At 42.2% G+C, this 15,507-nt stretch overlaps 1 protein-coding gene across 1 annotated transcript in view; it reads left to right on the top strand.

The window, feature by feature from the left end:
* Positions 1 to 15,507, top strand: part of LOC148029352 (uncharacterized) — an 82,782-nt gene that overhangs the window by 48,472 nt on the left and 18,803 nt on the right. Inside the window, exons 3-4 of the mRNA XM_087688132.1 lie at positions 5,543 to 5,647; positions 5,720 to 5,812. Coding sequence (XP_087544258.1) covers positions 5,543 to 5,647; positions 5,720 to 5,812 — 198 coding nt within the window. The remainder of the gene's footprint in view (positions 1 to 5,542; positions 5,648 to 5,719; positions 5,813 to 15,507) is intronic.

The raw sequence follows: 15,507 nt of genomic DNA, 5'->3' as shown, positions 1-15,507 counted from the left end.
AGTCTCATCATTTGGCATTGTTATTTCTACTCTTCAATCTAAATATTCACTGTTCATTTAAATTTCAAGTTTCATGACTCATGTATTGTTTTAACTTTTATGTGACATTTTAAGAAGGTTTTTGAATTGTGGTATCATGTTTGTTTAGTTTCTTTGTAGAGTATTTTAATATATCTGAAAACATATAGTTTTTAGATTCTAGCCCTCCCTACCTCTACCCTCCACCTTACATCCCCTGTTTCTCGTCCCCTGTACTCGGTGACCATGACGTATCTCCTCATCTCTCTCTACCATCAAACCATTCTGATCATTATCATCAAAAGGAAAAAAGGTTTATGCTACTCAATCATTCTATCCATTAGGTCATAGACCTTTCCAATATATGGCTGTATGCTATCACCAAGTCTTACCAAATCTATCACATGTTGCTCCATGGCATCAATCTGACGCACATCATTCCAAAAATAGGTATCTTTTGTGCGTGCAATGCATTTCATTTCAGTAGTAGTGAAGGACAATGCATGTATGTGATACTCTTCACTATTGATGATCCATCTCAAAGCAGTAATGTATGTGCTAAAGTGATAAGCATCAAGAAATTATAAACAAAGTGTGTATTTGAGTTCTTTAAGAGAATCTCTTGGATCTCTTTTCATAGTTTATGCTTATTTGACTAAGTTGCAAAATATAGATGTAATTGTGGAGGATATAAGAAAGAGAGATGAAGATAATATAGGGACTTAAAAAAGGGTAACACCTAGAAAGCCTCAAAGTAGCCTAAAGCTTCAATTCAAGTGCGAGCATGTACTGGAGGATATATCTCGAGAAAAGTAGGATGTGAAATAGCATGGAAAGAAAAAGAGTAAGGATCCAAGTTACAAGCTACAGTTTAATATTGCTCGGTTGACATTCTTTTGTCTGTTGGTTGTGCTTGCCATCACTACGGTTGACCGAACTATCAGATGGACATCAAACGTGCATTTCTCAATGGTTATTTGGAGGAGGAAGTTTATGTGGAGCAACCTCTTGGCTTTTTTTCCGCTGATCGGATTGATAAGGTATTCTGCTTGCAGAAAGCTCTTTATGGATTGAAGCAAGCGCTGAGGTCTTGGTACCATAGGATGGATGTGTTCTTATGGACTCATGGATACCATTCTATCCCCTATGATCCAAATCTGTATGTGCATACCAGTAGCGTGGGGTCAACTATATCTTGCTATATGTTGATAATATACTACTCATTGGCTCAGATTTTGAGGCTCTAGTAGAAATTAAGGCACAACTTTGCGCTACCTTCGAGGTGATACACTTAGGATTGCTATCTTATTTCTTAGGGATGGAGGTAGAAATTAAGGCACAACTTTGTGCTACCTTCGAGGTGATACACTTAGGATTGCTATCTTATTTCTTAGGGATGGAGATTGTTAGATCCGAGGAAAGCATCTTTCTGTCACAGAAAAAGTACGCCCTATAGCTCGTGGAACAATATTGCATTGACCAAAGAGAACCAATGGCCACGTCTCTAGATTCCACTTATCTATTTGCACAAGGATACCTTGGGTAAGTCTTTTGATACTCATATCTATTATTCTATTGTAGGGAAATTACTCTGGTTAATTCATACTAGGCCAGATCTTGCATTCTTAGTTAGTTTGCTTAGTCAATATTTTAATGCACTTAGAATATCTCATTGGATTGCTTGTCTTGGTGTGTTAAGATATTTGCGGCGTACCAATTAATTTGGACTAGTCATGGTTTATGCTTGTAGGGGTATATTGATTCTGATTGGGTAGGAGATCTTGATCCCAACGTTCCCATAGCGCCTACCTCTACACCTTGGGCATGGTACCCATATCTTGGGCCAGCCGTAAGTAGGAGACGGTGGTAACTTCCATGGCCGAGGAAGAGTATTGAGCTCTTTTCGATGGTACTATGAAGGCCATCTATTTGAGCACTTGTTGGCTGCATTACAGTTTCCATACGAGTTGCTTACAGTTGTCTACTGTGATAACCAGAGTGCCATTGCCCTTGAGATCAATTCTATTATCACCCCTTGGACACAGCATGTGGTGGTTCATTATCATTTCACCAAAGAGCAGGTTGAGCTAGGTACCATTTGCCTAGAATTTGTGCCGTCAAGCGATAATTTTGTAGATATTTTGATTGAGGCGGTCAACCAGTCGGTTCTATAGTGACTTCTACCATGAATCAGCTTGGGTACATTCTCCTCTACTTCTTCCGATTGACGGGGAGATGATACTTCCTCTTACTTTTCCTTCCAGTTTGAGAGGGCACCGTTTCCTTCTCTTGATAGTGATAGTGATGATATTTACAACTTTTTACGTTTGGAGATTTATTTATTATGTATTGTATATTATAGACGTTTGTAACTTCATTCCTACTATCGGGATGATATGATTGTACAAGGGAGCTCGGGCAAGTGAATAATTTCCCAGCGAGGGCACTGTTGTAGTGACAACGTTGCATTGCATTTTGCACTAGCATGAATATTTGCATTTGCATTTTGTTCATATAAACATGCATTTGTGTGCATTTATCCCTTTTCAGTTACCCTTGGAGTGGTTAACTCTGGATCTACCATAATAGTGGCATTGCACATGGCAGTCTCCAAAGGCAATCTTTTTCTATGCTTGTATGGTGGCTTTGCTTGTCTTGCTTGCTTTTCCATCTTGGTTTTCTCTCTATATATTCTCTATATGATTGGCACAAAAGTACACACTTAGGAATCCCTTGATACTTATCCTAGTAGTGTGTGGGATTGTGTTGCTAAATCTTTTAAACCAATCACACCAGGAGCCCTTAAAAAAAAAAAAGTCAAAATGTCCATTGTTGACTCTATCCACCTTTGCAGGACTTAGTAGGTCCTTGGGCAATGGACGTGGACCCTTGGTCCAATGCCTTGGTCTCTTTGGGGTGATCACTTAGGCTCCCTTGGTAAGACAACCATTGCCTTTGTAGTCTTGGTAGGTCACTGGGCAACCGATGTGCACTCTTTACTTGATGCCCCCGCTGCTTTGGGGTGAGATGCCTTGGGGTAAAAGAAAAAATATATATCAAACACTTATTTTCTCATGGCTTAGTTTCGGGCTTGAGAGGGGGTGTTAAGCTAAAAATGCATTAGCTTGACTTAAACAATCCCAAAGATGCTTAATTAATGAATAACATTTCTTATTAAAAAAGAAAACGCGATTATAGAGAGTTACTGTGTCCGAGTTGCAAAACCCTAATTTGGGTGCCTAAAACTTTCTATAAATATGTATGCTTTCATGATATTAGGCCAGGGACCTTGAGATATTGGTTGGTACCAAAGGCAAAAGCTATAACAAATAGTCTTGGATAGATTCTAAGAGGTACTTGTTGATAGATTTTGGTCTAGACCAATTTATTAGCTAGTAATGCCAATAGGTGTGAAGTGACATTAGGAACTCCGCAGCAAATAACTAATTAATTCTAGTTCAAGGCGTAATGAATATCAGGAATACTTGGATGCAAATTGGCCTAGCTAATTTAATTGTTTGTTGGTCTAATTATTTTTTTGGGCAATAATTAATTATTAAAGTAACTTTCAGCATTAAAATTCTGAAATTTAATTTAATGAAGCTGGAAATTTTTAGAAATTGGATTAGGAAGGCTGCCACTTGGCTAAACTTGCCCATGCAAGTCAGGAGAAGGTTGTGGGAAGAGCTTATTTTGGCTTGGTGAAGTTGAGGGGGAGAGACAAAGCTGATGTAGCTGGTCACCAGCAGTTTGGGACAGACCTTGACCATCTAGAGCAGCTATTGGAGCAGGGAACAATCGCGAGAGACCAAATGGCAGCAAGCAATAGCCAGAGGAGAGCAATGACAACTTTTTTGGTGTGTTCTAGCAGTTTGTGATAGCTTTCTTGGTTGTCTAGATAAGACGACAAATGATTTCTTTCATTTCTTGTAATGGAAGTCTGACATTTCTCTCTCTTCATCATTCTTTCATATCCTCCAACCAAGCAAATTCTAGTAGTTTCAACCATTGGAGTTGGAGATTTTGAAGAATCTTTGTTGTAACCCCTAATTTATAGCAAGGATTACAGTTTGACAGCCACCCTAGGAAGTGTGCTTGGGTTTGTAGGCCTAGTACTTGAATTTCAGAGGTTGAAATTGGGCGATTTCACTAGAACCCAAGAGGCCGGCTAGCCAACTTCAGATTTTTGGCTAAGTTTGCCATCCAAGGAGTGTTTTGAAGGCTAGTCCTTGAGCAAACCAAGGGGCCAATTGGTTTGAAGATTTGGTGGTCATTATTGACAACAAGGGGCATTTGGACAGCAAAGGAGATTGAAGAATCTCTGTGTACTTCGGACCATTTGCAATACAAGTTAATGAAATATTGCAAGAGGGGCCAATTGGGTGTTGGCTATCCAAGATTGATTGGTAACATTTCAAATTCAGTTTTTGTGAATTTTTTACTTGCTGTAATTAGTGTTAAATCAAGTCATTACCACCCTTTCCCAAAATGAAGGTTTGTTTTTAGTTCTATTTTTGCAGTTTTTAATTTATTAAAGTATTCAAACCTGGCTGCATTAAAAGAAATATGATCATGGTAAAAAAAAAACTTGCCATTGCCATGTTTGCATTCTACTTTTTGTGACATCTATATGTGCATCAAGAGTGGTCTGCTTAGTACGTGTCATTGTGGGTGTTGTAGAGTTGCTAGGTATCTCAAAAGAACCACCACCTATGTTGCTTGTAGTGGGAGTTGCAAGGCATGATGTCCTAGCTGAGCTTAGTTTGCTAGATGCATCAACAATGTGAGTGCCATGAATATGGATCTAATGCCATTGGTCATGATCCTCTCTGTGTTGAAATGGCATCATGCTCTATAGTCTTTTGCTCAAGAAATTGCTTCTTCTCTTGGATGAGATTCTCACAAAAGGTTACTTGATGGCCTAGCTCTCTCAAAAAATAGGATGCTGCATTGTTTGCACCACTTGGTTCTTTCCTAGCCACCAAAGGCGCATTTCTAGTGGGATGGTGTCCCTGTGTTCCGGGCTTGCGTCCCTTGTGGCTATGCCTCCGGTTCATACTATACCTATCACTGTCCTCTATGGAGCATAGTTAATCCATTGTATCTCCTTGGGGACACTGATATTCTGTAGCCTCCTCATGAGGCTGGCACGTGGCACTATATCAAATGCCTTTCAGAAATCCAAAAAACAGCAATATATTGTTTCCTTGTGAAACCATATCGACTTGTTGATTTCATGCATGCATCTCAGCTCAGTTGCTTAGGGCTTGCTCAACAAAAGATCCGTATATCTTAGCCAGCATGTGGCCAATCATGATGGTCATGCAATTATTGGGTACCATAGGATCGCTGCTCTTAAATAGCGGTACCATTGTATGGTCTGACCAGCTAGTTGGAAATTGCTCACAAACTGCTCTATTGAAAATGAGTCAACGTTGGTACAGGGATATCACAAGCATGTGCCCACAAAGAGAGAGAGAGAGAGAGAGAGAGAGAGAGCTAATTCATTCCTAACATTTTACAGCAACTTGCATCACATGGACTTTTTGATCTAACTGTGAGGGCAAAAGGTGATTTGCATATAGATGATCATCATACAAATGAAGATGTTGCATTGGCTCTTGGAACAGTAAGCCCTTGCTAAGTTTTTGAAGTTCATTTTTGTAATTTTCTTCGTAAGCTGATTAGTCAGAGATTGTAGGCCCTCTTGCAAGCTCTTGGAGACAGAAAGGGAATTTCAAGGTTTGGAGATTTTGCTGCACCACTTGATGAAGCTCTGGTTCATGTTGTACTGGTAAGTACACTATCTTCCTTGATTCTTTCTTCCTTGCAGTTGTCTTCAAGTTGTGACTGCATGTACAGAATGTAAATAGTAAGACTGTACTTCAATTATAAATCTTTAGACTGGCATTATTCTTATTTATTATAGAATTACAGTGTAGAACTAGGCTGCTTCTATAAAATTAAGAGTTGCTCTGCAGATTGACAGGACATTTATCGCATTGATATGAAAACAGATTCTGATACAATAATAAAATTTTTGCTATTTGGAGGAAAACATCAGGAATTGAGACACAAACCCATGATAACACATTACACAATTTCAAGTTTGAGGTTGATTCCTGTATTTGCGAAATTTAAATTATAAAAGGTGTTCCTGTTTGCCATTCATCTCTTTCTCTTTGCTGTTCCTGTTTGCCTGCCTTTCTCTATACCTTCAGCCTTCTCCTTACCTGCTTTGCCCCTCTGAAGTTCCTTCCTTTCCTTTGCTCTCATCCCCCATTATCCCAATATATTGTTTTTCAATCCTGTTTGCCTCCTCCATTTGTCTCTTAGCCTCTACCCTTTCAGAGGGTTTGATTTGTGGGCTATATTGTTGAGATTAGTGGTCATTAATTTCATTTTATTCCATTACTTCCTATTCTGGTTTCCATTTACAGCTCCAAAAAGGCTTTATTTGTATCATTTATTACTTTTTGGGCATCATCTGAGAGAATAGGGCACCATCCTAGACATTTCATCTACCTATAAATAGGGCATGGAACCCCTACACTTACTGTCATTCATTTTTCCTCATTCCCCCATCACACCTTCAGCCTTAGCAGTCTAATTTCAGTTTGTGATGTTGTCTAGCTGATCGTGATGCCTTACCAGTAAGGTGGCTTTGTTTTGGAGGTCTTCTTCACGTCGCCATCAGCTCTAGACATATTCCAGATTGCTGTGGTTTGAGTCCACATAACTTTGCAACCTGTTCTTCATCATTTTTTCATTGCTGTGTTTGCTGGTTTCACTCCTCCGTTGACTGGTACAGCAGAACATCTTCATTGTTATTGTGTGTTTTCAGCTCTTGCTGCCACCCCAACACTCAGGCAATAGTTCCTAGCCATCATCCACTTTATAGATGCTCCATTTGCAGCAGATTTAGGCCATCTACAGCAAGTTGCATGCTCTTTATCAGCCCTACATAAGATACTTACGATTTTGAGTCTTCTTCGCTCCTAAACGGTTGCATAACAGGCACCGGAGAGATCTTCACTAAGATTCTTGCGTTTTCTTCTCAAGCTGGCTGCCTGTCAGCCGTCTTGACATCAGCTGTCATCCGGAGTGATTTCAGCATATCCTTCATCTCTAACAACTCCTGAAGACAATGTTTTACTCCCTCTACTGTTGTCCTTCATCTTCCAGTGGCTACAAATATGGTCAATAAGAGAAAATACAAAAATAATGGAAAATGTATTATGTGGTCCACCCTCGATATGGGTGGCTTGCCCCAATATGTAGCTAGACACACAATCTCACCAATACCAAAGGACTCTTTATGAAACCTAGGACACCATCTTCAAAGGTTCTAGGCTACACATATCCCTAGATCTTGCCAAATACATTGCTTAAAATGGCAACTAAATTTTGGAGTATTCCCTCATCACACCTGGTAGGAGCAACTTTGCGTAATAGTACTATGGCTGCTCTACTAAATCGAAAGGATAGTAGTAAACCAAGTATGAGCTAGAGGGACAATAGAGGCTTGGTGTGTCTAGAGACGAAATGGTATGCTCTAATACCATATTGAGAAATTGTAGGATTTGTGAGGAGAAACACAGAGAGTAAAACAAGCATCAAGACAGAGAAACTCAGAAACAGTGAAGAAAATGATGAATGAAGAATGATGAACATTGAATCATGTTGAATGAATCATCATGCTGATACAATGGTGTAGAGCTCGGGGATGACTTCACTATCCTGGCTGATCAAGCAGTAGCACCTAGAAGGGATCTGCACTATAAAGGGAGTGAAATGTAGTCCTTCGAGTATCACTTTTGCCTATATGCTTCCTCAGTCATACATAAATTCACTATTCTATATTTCCCCTATGTACATTCATCATTTTACATAGTTCATGCGTGTGCCTTCCTTCACTCTCCATATTCTTCTCTTTTTCCCTTGCATTACGCATCCAATGAGTCATCACCTGGACAGGCACACAGGACCATGCAGGCAGGTGCCAGGTGGCAGGCAGTCGGCCAGCTGTCACGTGGCAGAAGTTGGAGTGCTGCAGCAGTCCCCGACCTGATCATTTTCAAGCATTATTTTCAGCCTATAAACAGGCTGTGTTTTCAGTAGTCTTGGTCAGTTGTCTCTCACAGATTTCAGGCTGCAGATTGTGGAGATTGCTCTTGGGGCTGACGGAGACTGAGATCTTCAAGGTGGAGACATACGTAGATATTCTCTCTACACCCATGTATAATTCTGTATCCTTATACAACATTCTTCACTGTAGATTTCTGCGTTTCACTGTCTCTTTCTCTCTCTCTCTTCTCTCTCTGTTCACTCTGTGTCTCGGTCATTCGCTTCTGCATTGCTTCACTTTGACACTTGCAACATCCTTGGATATCTGAATGGGCATTAGTAGTGATGGTCACAATGTTTATTAAAGTAACCTAAAGCAAATGCACTACGGGTACTTTAGGATCATGGAAGTTGAGTCCTATGTATAGGACACAATTATACACATCATTGTGTGATCACTACCTCTCGGACTCTTGGCCCATAGGTTGATGTATTTGCGCAATGGGGGGACGGTATAGGCTGGTAGTATGGGACATGAATTCTTGGGACGTGGTTGTGCCTTGCCATGTTGCTGGCTCCTAGGCTTGAGGATGGGCTTGTTAGGCCCTTTGATTGGGACGCAAGTTCGGTGCCCACTTGTTGAGAAACTACTTTTGTTTCTTCACTTCAGTTAGTGTTTCACACTAATAGCCCCAAAAAGTGCTAGCACTCTCATTTTGGGCATTTTATTAGTGGGCACCCACTTAGTGGTGCACCACCCTAGATAGTTGAGGCCTATAAGTAGGCTGCTGCTTCATTCATTCACCACCACCACCCACACTCTTCGCGACTCTTCTTCGGTCATGAAATATCCTTTCCTTCTCTCTCTAGTCTCTCTTGTGCTGCTCACACCCTTCTGGAGGACATTTTATCAGTGGGGCCCCACTTAGTGGTGTGCCACCCTAGATAGTTGAGGGCTATAAATAGGTCACCTTTTCATTCATTCTCCACCACCAATGCACTCTTCATGACTCTTCTTTCATCATCGGATCCCTTCCCTTCTCTCTCTAGCCTCTCCCCTACTGCTCACACCCCTTTTGGAGGACATTGCAGTTAAAGTTTTGTGGTTGCCTACTCCATCTTTACCCTTTGCTCCAAGCATCCTGTTCCACATTATCAAGCCTTTGCGTTCTAAGCTTCCCCTACCCCTACCTAGTGTCATCATCTCCACCAAAGGTGTCAGCTCTCTCTCTTCTAGCGCCATTAGCATTTGCATTTGGTAGCTTGGAGACCTCCACATGTGGTGTCACCTTCCCTAGCAAGGCACCATCATCTTCTTGCTTGGTGTCACCTCCACACTTGGAGTCAGTTTTTGTAGCCCCAGGTACTTGCATTTTTGGATTGACAGGCCTTCGCAAGCTGTGTTTACCCTCTTAGTGGCTGCTCCTTCACCTGCTGAGCTCTATCTCATTAGTCGTTAGCTCACATGCCTGAGGCATTTGCATTTGCAGCCTTGGTCCACCTCTTGGCATCCAAGGACTGTGCTTAGCTCCCGCAACAACTAGTGATCATTTGCCTTTCATGAAGGGTGCGGGAGGAAGCACTTAGGTAGTGTGCACAATCGAGGTGTGTTCAGTTGTGCAGCGTAATGAGAGAGTGAAGAGTCAAGAGATGGGGGTATATCAGTGTGGTACATAGAATAAAATAATGTATTTATACTTAGGGTATGGTACACTTACATCCGCAAGGGTTTGTTCACATGTGTAAATAAAATATACACAGGAGTAGTGTAAGGGCCTTTATACCCAATAACCTCCCCCTTAAACGAACCTTTAACCAACTCCCACTAGCCGAATGGAATGCTCATGTTGAGCCTTTGCAAGACTTTTAGTGAGAGCATCTATAGGTTTATCCTGTGTTTTGATCTTAGTCAGTGTTATTAGGCCATTATCCAGAACTTATCTGATAAAGTGATACTGCACATCAATATGTTTGGTACGTGCATGAAACATGACATTCTTAGTGAGGCATACATCACTCTGGCTATCATTTCCAAGTATGTGTGTTTTGGTGGGCAGCTCAAAATCCTTGATCAAATGACCAAGCCTAATAGCTTCTTTTGAAGCTTTAGTTGCTGAAATATATTCAGCCTGAGTGGTAGAAAGTGCTACTATCTTTTGCAATCTAGGGCATTGAGAAATGGTCCCACTAGTCAAAGTAAAAATATATCTACTAGTAGACTTGCGAGTATCCAAGTCACCTGCCATGTCTGCATCACAATACTTGTGTAGATCTAACGTACCCTTTCCGTAAATACATTTTCTTTGTGTGCCCTCAAGGTACCGGACGATGCATTTCACTGCTTCCCAATGTGCTTTGCTAGGATTTGACGATCAAGAACTTTGCCGATTTACTTTTCTTGTGAGAGAAATAAGGGCCTTTGCTTTCTATATCTTGCTACACGCATGCCCAAAATGTCTTCAGCTGAACCCAAGTCCTTCATGGAAAAAGCCGGAATTCAACTGTCTTTTAGTGCTTTAACCTGGCTTTAATGCTTACCAGCAATAAGCATATCATCCACATAAAGCACAAGTATAATAAGACTTCCATCATCAGCCTTCTTTATATATAAACCCATGTGAGCATGAAAGCATCAAACTTTTTATACCACTGTCTAGGAGCCTGTTTTAAACCATACAAGCTTCTCTTAAGCCTACATACCAAGTGCTCCTTTCTTGGCATAACAAAGCCTTCTGGCTGTTTCATGTACATCTCATCTTCTAAATCACCATGCAGCAATGCAGTTCTAACATTCATCTGATCAAGTTCAAGATCCATAGATGCTACGATAGCAAATAACACCCGACGAGTGGTCATTATGACAACAGGTGAAAAGACTTCTTGAAAGCCAATCTCCTCTTTCTGTGTATAGCCCTTAGCCATTAGCCTGGCTTTGTATTTGGATTTGCCATCCTCACACTTGATTTTATAGACCCATTTGTTAGGAATAGCTTTCTCCTCTTTGGGCAATGGAACCAAATTCCAATTATCATTTTGATACAATGACTTTATTTCTTTGTGCATAGCTAGCTCCCATTTTTTCTTTAACTCACATGATAATGCCTCTTTATATGTGAGTCACCCTCATCTGTGAGTAAAATGTAGTCCAAAGAGGGATCAAACCTCTGTATAGGTCTCCTGACACGTGTAGACCTTCTCACCCAATGATCTGTGTTATTAGGCAATGGATCCACATCCAAAGGAATATCAATGACCTCATTCATTCGCTCAGCCACACCATTAGATGATAGATTATAAGGAGGTGTTAGCTCTCGTTTAATCCCATTGACATTGCAAAACTTATTGAAATCTTTAGATACATACTCTCCCCCATTGTCTGATCTTATGCATTTTAATTTTAAGCCCTTTTGAGTACTAACAAATGCATAAAACCTTTTAAAGATGTCCAATGCCTCACTTTTTTGCTTAAGCAAGTAAACCATAGAGATAGGGAACGGCCATTCTGGCACATAGGAACGGATTAACTCGTTCCGGGAGGTCCGAGCCCAAGAAATGTTGGCGCAACGTCCCAGCCCGTTCCATGTCCCATTCCCTCCCGTTCTGGGTTGTTTCCTGGCCATTCCAGGGCCATTCCTTGTTTGGAACGGCCATTCCAACAATGGACATAAAAAAAAAAGTCATTGGCTGGGGGCTGTTTAGGGTCGCGATTCGTTGGTGGCCCGACGATTCCCGCCTCTCCTGTCTCTCACTTGCCTCGCCTCTCCCACCTGTCCCACTTGCCTCGCATGCTGCTCCTGCCTACCTCGCCTGCTCCCGCGTGTCCCGCCTGCCCTTCCTGCTTGGCTCTCGACTCCCGCGTTTAGGTGAGGAATCTCGTATAAAGCACCAACCAAAGTGTTTGTCTACTTAGCACTGATTTTTGTTCAGTAGGACCATTATCTCCCCAAATTTGCGGCATTTTGGATCAATTGTTGGCAGTTGCCCCAAAATTTGGGGCTTTCTCAAGGATTGGTGCCCAAATTTGGCTGCAATGTCCCCAAATTTGGGGCATTGGGATCCATCATCCCAAGATCTAAAAGAGCCCCCAAATTTGGGGCATTTTGAATCAGTCATTGCCCCAAATTTGGGAGCTGAAAATGCACCAAATTTTGGGGCATTTTCAGCAAGGGAATGGAATGCCCCAAATTGGTGGCATTTTGAATTAGTCATTGCCCCAAATTTGGGAGCTGAAAATATGCCAAATTTTGGGGCATTTTCAATAAGGGAATGTAGGCCGGAATGCCCTAAATTTGTGGCATTTTCAGTAAAAGGAACGCAGGCTGAAGTAGCACCAAAGTTCGGGCATTTTCAGCAAACATTTAATACATGCATGTTGAAATTTTGGCTGCAAATTTCTGCAATTTCATTGAACATTACTGATTATTTGCCACTTTTATATAGATGGCAGCATTGACATCTATGGGGTCTTCATCATCCTCAGCAGGTACTTCGTCAACAATTGGACGAAGTCGAAGCACTACTTGGTCATGGTGGGATGAGGTAGATGCAGGGGTGCGCCATTGAGAGGTGGAGGGGCTCGCCCTTGGAAATGCAAACTTTGCTCTTATACTCGCACTAGTGGGGCTAATAAAGTGAGAGCCCATCTTCTACATGAGGGAAAAGAGGTGCGTTTTTGCACCAATGTATCAATTGAGATAAGGTAGGAGTTACTTGACCGCATAGCCACTTCACATGCCAGGAGGATGCCAAATACAACAGTGGATCCAACAACATGGACTCCAAGGCCAGCAAGGCATGGTGCTTCATGCAGAAGACCACTAGGATTAGTGGCTATGCAACCTTCTCGTGGGCCATCAGTAATATGGTTTCAGAAAGTGAAATCAAATGCTCATGATCAAAGAAATAACCATGAATTGGTGAACTTATATGATTAAGCTCTCTAGAATTTGAATTTAGTAACTCCTAAAATTTAGGAGGTTACTATTTTTGAAAGTTATTCAAGTGGAAATTCTGTTTGCACCAAAGGATATAGAATTTCGCAAGGAACAATATTGTCTTCAATGGCAATCTCAAATTCTTAACCATTTGAGAGATTTAGAATCTTTTTTCTCTAGAAAAGTGACATGTGGCATCTAGAATAGGACGTGTCATTTTGAAGAGACAAGTGTCCCTACACTTGTCATTTTCAATAACACTTGTCATTTGTAGTCTCTATTTTCCTCTTTTGAGCATCCAAGTCGTGCACCTATATATTGGAGGTTTCTCTTTCATTTTGAATAAGCTCTCATGCTAAAATTTTAGCCACATGCTTTGTACTCTCCTATCTATCTCTCACCTAAGAAGCACTTTCTACTTAGCTTGATCTAATCCAAGCACTAAAGAAGAAAAACGGCTTATTGCTCAGAGTATGTGGAAATTAGGATTTCAAAACTCTAATTTTTAGAATTGTAGCAAATTAGCCCTTTTGTATGTAGTTCAGACACTTAGTGTTGTGGTTTGTTTCAATTAATTCCTGTAAAGGGGGAGAGGCGGGTTCCCCTCTCAACATGGTGTCAACTCTTCTCTCTCTCTCTCTCTCTCTCTCTCTCTCTCCAGCACATCGTACAAGTCATGAAGAGGAACAATGAAGCCTGTTTCATGTGGATCAGGATACATAAAAACCGCCCACGGGACATATATGTCGCAGTATGCTACTTCACCCTGGCAAATTCCCTGTATGGGATACCAGGAGGGCTGTCCCCGTACCTACCACTATATGAGGATATCATGCACTACTTGAGCATAGGAGACGTCTTGCTGACAGGGGACTTCAATGCCTGCATAGCGCAGAGCTAAGTCCCCTTCTTTGAGAGCGAAGACCACATGTACAAAGAGCTGGCACTAGAGGAGTTGGGGATCAGACGGGACATTACAGGACACAGCGGATTGTACAGAGTATAGAGACTATTTACTAGCACTAGGAGGGGCATACGGACTAGCCATCCTTAACGACCTGGCCAGATGGCCTAGATCTGATGCACTCACATGCTTTTCACATAAGCATGTATCTAGAGGCTCGGGAGGAGGAGGTAGCACAGTGGACTACCTGTTAGGGCCGCTTGCCTTGATATCGGATATACAGGCCTTCAGCATCTCACCACGTCCACTGGCGGTAGCCGTAGATCACACATACCTCCAATTTAGCATAAGATGTGATTACGAGGGAACTTCCCTAGTGAGCAATCCTCAAAGAGTCCCAGATACCACTTCAACAGGACGACGGCAGGTGCCTACTCAGATCATATGTATTGGAGCCTACAAGAGATGGATCCACACACACCCTTGGAGGGTTTCACTACACAACTGGCCAGGACCCTCCACACATTAGCCGTTGCGTACTTCCCCCACACACACCTCCACTCCACCCCTCCTAGCAAGAATGCCGCGCGGAATAGCTTGTACGACGAGGAATGCAGGGAAACCTGCCTCCGCCTCCAACAGGGGGAAGCTGAAGGGAAATACACACACTGCCAAGCTCTCATGATCTTTCGTCGCCTAGTGTGAAGGAAGAAGCGGGCATATCTATCCAGGCTAGAGCACGAGTTTTACGAGCTATTCCTAGGGCGGATCCATCCTGGAGCATGAGCTAAGCAAATAGGCGGAGACACACCAACATCGGGCACAGGGGCAAGCCGGCTTTAGGAGAGGCTACTCTACACTTGACCACATCCTTACACTCTGAGCCATCATTGAAGAGAATAGGGCATAGGGAAAGCGGGTGTACTACTCCTTTGTGGACTCCCGCAAGGCCTTTGATACAGTTTCCCGAGTCGACTCATGCAGAGACTGTAGGCGCTCGAAGTCCTGGCAGAGATGAGATGGGGAATCCTGGCTCTATACAAGTCTGTCACTGGATGGGTTCGAGCACCGGGAGGGCTGTCAGAGGAGATTATTAGCACTATTGGGGTAAAGCAGGGATGCCCCCTCTCCCCCACCCTGTTCGGGCTCCACATCGACAAGATATCATATTATGTAGACAAACTTGGAGGTGTTGGGAATAAAGCCCTTGTGCCTTTAAATGTGCTCGGGTATGAACACACCCTTAGCACTTGTACTTATACATATATATCTATCTAAAAACCTAAAGGTACACTCTCTTCATTGTACCTACATACATGCTCACTCTCTGCTTTGCTCTCTCTCACTCTCTTTGTCTCTCCGTGCACAACGAACACTTGTTGTCTTGATCTTCGTGCCTAACCCGTCACTACAAATTGGTATCAGAGCTATGGTTGGGGCATTTGTACTTCCCGGAGTTCGTGCAGGTCAATAGGTCACGTTTTTTGTTAGCCAATAGTTCCAAGGTGCAGGTGTAGGTTAAAAACGTCTTCTCCAGACAGACGACAGGTCGTTTCCTGACCTGGCAAGCAGGCGTGAACTAGG

This window comes from Lygodium microphyllum, chromosome 11, assembly GCF_053477565.2.
Source record: "Lygodium microphyllum isolate KBCC chromosome 11, Lygodium_microphyllum_v1.1.10, whole genome shotgun sequence".
In the NCBI taxonomy this organism is placed as follows: Eukaryota; Viridiplantae; Streptophyta; class Polypodiopsida; order Schizaeales; family Lygodiaceae; genus Lygodium; species Lygodium microphyllum.
Note: the sequence above shows the minus strand (reverse complement) of the source record. Positions and strands in the feature narration are given on the sequence as shown.